This window comes from Haliotis cracherodii, unplaced genomic scaffold (genome assembly GCF_022045235.1).
Source record: "Haliotis cracherodii isolate W230 unplaced genomic scaffold, xgHalCrac1.p SCAF_14, whole genome shotgun sequence".
In the NCBI taxonomy this organism is placed as follows: Eukaryota; Metazoa; Mollusca; class Gastropoda; order Lepetellida; family Haliotidae; genus Haliotis; species Haliotis cracherodii.
The window spans coordinates 37,899,439-37,905,590 of record NW_027266269.1 but is presented as its reverse complement, the minus strand read 5'-3'; the positions used below and the strand labels follow the sequence as shown (position 1 = coordinate 37,905,590).

Sequence of the window (6,152 nt, the reverse complement as noted above, 5' to 3'; positions counted from 1 at the left end):
TAAGAGGCGACTAACGGGATCGGTGGTCAGGCTCGCTGGCTTGGTTGATGCATGTCGTCAATCCCAAGTGCGTGGATCGATGCTCATGGTGTCAATCACTGGATTGTGTGTTCAAAAGTGTGTTGTTATTGTATACAGGAAGATGACAATGGAAGTATGTCTGATTACTACGACAGACACGGAACCTTTTTTTTAGTTTGATTAAAAACATGAAAGGTTTAGAAAATATTTGTTGACAACGAGTTTGCGGTGCACATGCTTTGCAACTGCTGCAGTCGACCGAAATCTGCATGACACTTTACGAACCGGATTTCGATTTCGGTGCGCGATTTTGATTGGGCTATGCATAGACTCGTTAGTCCAGCCAACATGTAACTTCATAACACCAGCCTAGTTCGACAAGGGTGGAAACTGACTTTTATAGTCAGTTAACTCCCTTGCCTCGGGAAGATGAGAGAAAGGCGGAAAGAGACACAAAGGGAAAGAGAGAGAGAGAATAAGAGAGAGAGAGAGAGAGAGAGAGAGAGAAAGAATGAGAGAAGTACAGAGAGGCAGACAGAGAGATAGAGAAAGAGAGTGGGAGAGATAGAGAGAGAGATAGACAGAGAGAAAGAGAGGGAAGTAGAGAGAGAGGCAGACAGAGAGAGATAGAGAGAGAAAGCGAGAGAGAGAGAGAGAGAGAGAGAGAGAGAGAGAGAGAGAGAGAGAGAGAGAGAGAGGCAGTAAAGAGAGACAGGCAGACACAGAGAGATAGAGAGAGAAAGAGACAAAAAAGAGAGGTAGAGAGAGAGAAAGAGAGAAGTACAGAGAGAGGCAGACAGAGAGAGGGATAGAGTGAAAGAGACACAGAGGGAAAGAGAGTGACTGACAGAGCGGAGGAGAAATACATACGTTTATGATCATATTTCTCAGTTGCCTTCGTGATCGGAGATACAAACGTCATTTGCCCGCCAATAACTAACAACAACGTCTTCTGTTTCCACCAATACTCCATGTGTGTTATAGCAGGGAAGTCCAACCTCTCCTCAGACAACGCACTATGTGTCTCCAGATTGTAGAACAACACATATCCGTGCGTCGTCATGACAACAAGATCGACTTCCTTTGGTGATTCTGTCAGAGTGGGTGGTCTGGATGTCGGACTGGGTAGTCTGGATGTCGGACTGGGTGGTGTGGATGTCGGACTAGGTAGTCTGGATGTCGGAGTGGGTAGTCTGGATGTCGGACTAGGTAGTCTGGATGTCGGACTGGGTGGTGTGGATGTCGGACTAGGTAGTCTGGATGTCGGAGTGGGTAGTCTGGATGTCGGAGTGGGTGGTCTGGATGTCGGAGTGGGTAGTCTGGATGTCTGACTGGGTAGTCTGGAAGTCAGAGTGGTTGTTCTGGATGTCAGAGTGGATGGTCTGGATGTCGGAGTGGGTAGTCTGGATGTCGGAGTTTGTTGTCTGGATGTCGGAGTGGGTAGTCTGGATGTCGGAGTGGGTAGTCTGGATGTCGGAGTGGGTAGTCTGGATGTCGGACTGGGTGGTCTGGATGTCTGACTGGGTAGTCTGGAAGTCAGAGTGGTTGTTCTGGATGTCAGAATCGGTGGTCTCGGTATCAGAGTGGGTGGTCTGGATGTCAGAGTGGATGGTCTGGATGTCGGAGTGGGTAGTCTGGATGTTGGAGTTTGTTGTCTGGATGTCGGAGTGGGTAGTCTGGATGTCGGAGTGGGTAGTCTGGATGTCGGACTGGGTGGTCTGGATGTCGGAGTGGGTAGTCTGGATGTTGGAGTGGGAAGTCTGGATGTCGGAGTGGGTGGTCTGGAAGTCAGAGTGGGTAGTCTGGATGTCGGAGTGGGTAGTCTGGAAGTCAAAGTGGGTAGTCTGGATGTTGGAGTGGGTAGTCTGGATGTCGGAGTGGGTGGTCTGGAAGTCAGAGTGGGTAGTCTGGATGTCGGAGTGGGTGGTCTGGGTATCAGAGTGGGTGTTTGTGATGTCAGAGTGGGTGGTTTGGATGTCTGACTAGATAGTCTGGATGTCTGACTGGGTGGTGTGGATGTCGGACTGGGTGGTCTAGATGTCGGAGTGGGTAGTCTGGATGTCGGAGTGGGTAGTCTGGATGTCGGACTGGGTGGTGTGGATGTCGGACTGGGTGGTCTAGATGTCGGACTGGGTGGTGTGGATGTCGGACTGGGTGGTCTGGAGGTCAGAGTGGGTTGTCTGAGATTCAAAGCTAGTGGTCTGGATGGCAGACTGGGTTGTGGAGATGTTGGGCTGGGAACTTTCTTTAGGCGAACATCCGGCGCCCCACGTAAAGTCCTTTATTTCTACAAATTATGGGTAAAGAGTGAAACGTTGTTCAAAGCCACAGCATAAAGCAAACAATATCACGATGGCTTGTCATTATGTGATTTAATTTAATTTAATTTATTTGATTAAAATAACAGATAGCCATGACTGAAAGCATGTGCAATGTTTTAAACCCCTCTAACCCACGAAGTTCACCTGGGATCATTTTGTAAAGGCAAAAGTATGCATAAGTCGTTATGATTTCTTATAAAAATGCATTTCTATAGATATATAAATAATACTTTGTTTGTGTTTAAGTATTTAAAAAAAGCATAAACAACATTTGTCTTCACAAATTACACCTCAAGCAGTCAACATATCAACAAAGGAAAAGACAAAGAAATAAATCAAGACATTACCTCTGTACCTCCAGGCAGGTAGAATCTCAAGTTGCCGTCAAGGCACACAGGAGCGTTGGATGAGGATAAGGTCAAGAGCTGACAGAGGCCAGACAATTTGTTGTATGCATGGGCCTTGGCATCAGACATGGCGATGCAGACTGCGCATGACAAATATGTCGGAAAGGACCCCGGAACAGAGACAACTCCGTAATTTGGGATCACGTGACAAGGTGTGCTGTGGTAGAAGGCTATGTGAATGTAAGGTGTCAAATGCCCTACCTTCAGGATGACGAACAGAAACGTTGCAAGACCAGTCATGCTTAATACAAAATTATGTTGCATTGAGAGTTACGATCTGCAGCTACACAATGCTCGAATGTAAAGCACACTTGGATTTGCTGAAGTAGAACAATGTTTCCATCAACAAGACTCATGCTGCTGCCACTGGTGCCTACTCGCTTTGATGCTACAGGAGACTTCAGTTGGGAAATGCTGCTCAGTCAGACTCATACAACCACCGTATATCATCTGACAACCTTATCTCTGGTATAAGGTATATTTACAACAAGAGTACTGATTGCATCTTTTTTTATCGAACGATTTCCTGCTTATCGTATTAAATAAACAAAACAAAAGTACTTTCCTTTCCATAGGATAAGAAGACATTTTATCCTATCTGTCATACAAATCTTTGTTTCTTATAGTGACGTTGAATAGGATCGTGACCTGTGATTTTCTAAATGATGTCACAATTTCCTTCCTGTGTACGTGTTCACCTACAGCTTTTCACCAAGAGAATTTCTACATTGTGATAATCTGTATAGTATAGATTTGATACTTATTTGTAACCACCGAATTCTTGCCTACTTGCCAACTTCCAATAACATTCTGGTTTCAAGAACGGAGAACCATGAACAGAGGGCCTACTACTTATTGTTGCTGCCAGTTTTTTGACAAATTGTATTGCCTATTGTGATGTTAGACTTAATACTGTGTGCTGATTATTCATTGACTTTGTGGGAAAATGTGCTCATTTAACAATGTAGTTCTGTGCATAGCAATTTCAGCATTAACCTTCGCGTATCAAGATAGAAATCACGTCATACAGACATTGTACCCATGTGGGAAACGAACCCGGGTCTTTGGCGTGACCAGTGAACGCTTTAACCATTAGGCTACCCCACCGCACCTATTTTGTAGGAAGACTTCAAGCAGTTGGTACACGATGAAATAATAACTCACAAGCAAAAAATCTTCAAAGACCACTAAGGTAAGAGTATTTGTGTTTCGAGCAACACAGCTCATTTCTGTGGGTGCCACCTGTACTCTCTCAGACGCAGCTCATTTCATAACGTGATAAAGATTCTTTAATGAAATTACTCACGTGATGACTACTTTCTTCCGATGAGACTAACAAGGTATTTTCTGGATGGAAAGGTTTTTACCAGATTGTGGTTAACGAAACGTGATACGATTTCAGCTGACACCTTCTGGCCTAGCTTGCATCAGAATGTGCCACAATGTTGTAAGATTTGTCAGGTGGCTGAAAACTTAATCAGAAAATACTCCCTACCCCTTTGGAGCCCATGCAAGCGTTTGATGAGCTGCTCAGTCATTAGTATGTCATTTGTTTCTGAAATTAAAAGAGCAAACATTAAATTAAAACGGTTAAACTACTTTCAACATATAACTGTTTAATACAGAGATAATATGATCTCATGTTATGCATAAAATGTAATCTTTGTTGACTTGATGAGGAGTGGGGGGACTTTGAAAGCAATCTATTTTTGTCCCAGCTGCTTCCTACAAACTATGTGATAACTGGGCACCATCAAACAATCAATTCAGTTTCAACATAGGCACACATTTATGTGTGTGGATAATGTCCACAAAACAAACTATTAATGTTTTACACCGCTTCCTTCAAACAATTCATTTTTGGCATATTTCTGAACAAATCATTCATTATCAAAATCTTCCTAACACCAGAGTGGGTGGTCGGAATGTCGCATCATGCTGGTCACGGGGTGGTGTGGATTTCGGACTTGGTGTTCGGGATTTTAGTCTGGGTGGTTGAATTGGAATCCTGGTTGGTTGGAATGTCAGTCTTGGTGGTTGGAATGTCAGTCTTGGTGGTTGGAATGTCAGTCTTGGTGGTTGGAATGTCAGTCTGGGTGGTTGGAATGTCAGTCTGGGTGGTTGGAACGACATCCTGCGTGGTTTGAATGTCAGTGTGGGTGGTTTGAATGTCAGTCTGTGTGGTTGGAATGACATCCTGCGTGCTTGGAATGTCAGTCTGGATGGTTGGGATGTCAGTCTGGGTGGTTGGAATGTCAGTTGGGTGGTTGGAATGTCAGTTGGGTGGTTTGAATGTCAGTCTAGGTGGTTGGAATGTCATCCTGCGTGGTTGGAATGTTAGTCTAGGTGGTCGGAATGTCAGTCTAGGTGGTTGGAATGTCAGTCTGGATGGTTGGAATGTCAGTCTAGGTGGTTGGAATGTCAGTCTGGGTGGTTGGAATGTCAGTCTGGGTGGTTGGAATGTCAGTCTGGGTGGTTGGAATGTCAGTCTGGGTGGTTGGAATGTCAGTCTGGGTGGTTAGAATGTCATCCGAACATTTGACGTTCCCGCAAAGTGCCCCTTTTCTTGGAATAATGTGTTATGAATAAATGAGCGTTGTTGAAAGCGTCAGTAATATGCCAGCTGCATCACGGCGACCCGTAGATCTTCGGGTCCCGAACAGATAACCTACTGACTGAAAGCATGTGCAGCCTTCCCTCTAATGACACCACCTGGGCCCTGACACGGAGGCTGACCGAGTGATTCAGTTTCATCGATTCTTACAGCAAACGTTGGAGTATAGGACTTGCACCAACCCGAATCATTCTGTTACGACAAATGTGTTTACAGTCGTGATCGTTTCATAAAAAAAGTATTTAAGATCACTTGGATCAGCTTTATTCTTCAGCAAATATCTACAGATTATCCTGACCCGTGAAGATCCGGTGTAGAATAGGTCTTCAGCAATCCATTCATGCCATCAAAGGCGACTATGCTTGTCGTAAAAGGCGACTATGTTTGCCGTAAGAGGCGACTAACGGGATCGGGTGGTCAGGCTCGCTGACTTGGTTGATGCATGTCATCGTATCCCAATCGATGCTCATGATGTCAATCACTGGATTGTCTGGTCATGCGGCTGGAATATTACAGAGTGCGGCGTTAAACAACAAACAAACTACAGATTATCCCCACAAATTACATTGCAACCAGGTAGCCTGCCAACAAAGATATTGATCTTAATCCAAACATGACCTCTGTGCTGAGAGATCCAGGCAGGTAGTATCTCTTGTTGCTGTCATGGCACACAGGAGCGTTGGATGAGGATAAGGTCAAGAGGTGACACAGACCAGAAATGTTGCTATATGCATGGCCCTGGCCCCAGACGTGGCGATGGTGACTGCGGATAACAGAAACGTTGGACGG

The 6,152-nt window shown here is 45.0% G+C and overlaps 1 protein-coding gene across 1 annotated transcript; it reads right to left on the bottom strand.

Annotated features, from left to right (window-relative positions):
* Positions 1-1,268: 1,268 nt before the first annotated feature.
* On the bottom strand, positions 1,269-2,989 carry LOC139460417 (C-type lectin domain family 4 member F-like). The gene is made up of 2 exons (XM_071241911.1): positions 2,951-2,989; positions 1,269-1,949 (listed from the first exon to the last, which is right to left on the bottom strand). The coding sequence occupies exons 1-2, from the start codon at positions 2,987-2,989 to the stop codon at positions 1,269-1,271; spliced, it is 720 nt and encodes a 239-aa protein (XP_071098012.1).
* Positions 2,990-6,152: the final 3,163 nt, after the last annotated feature.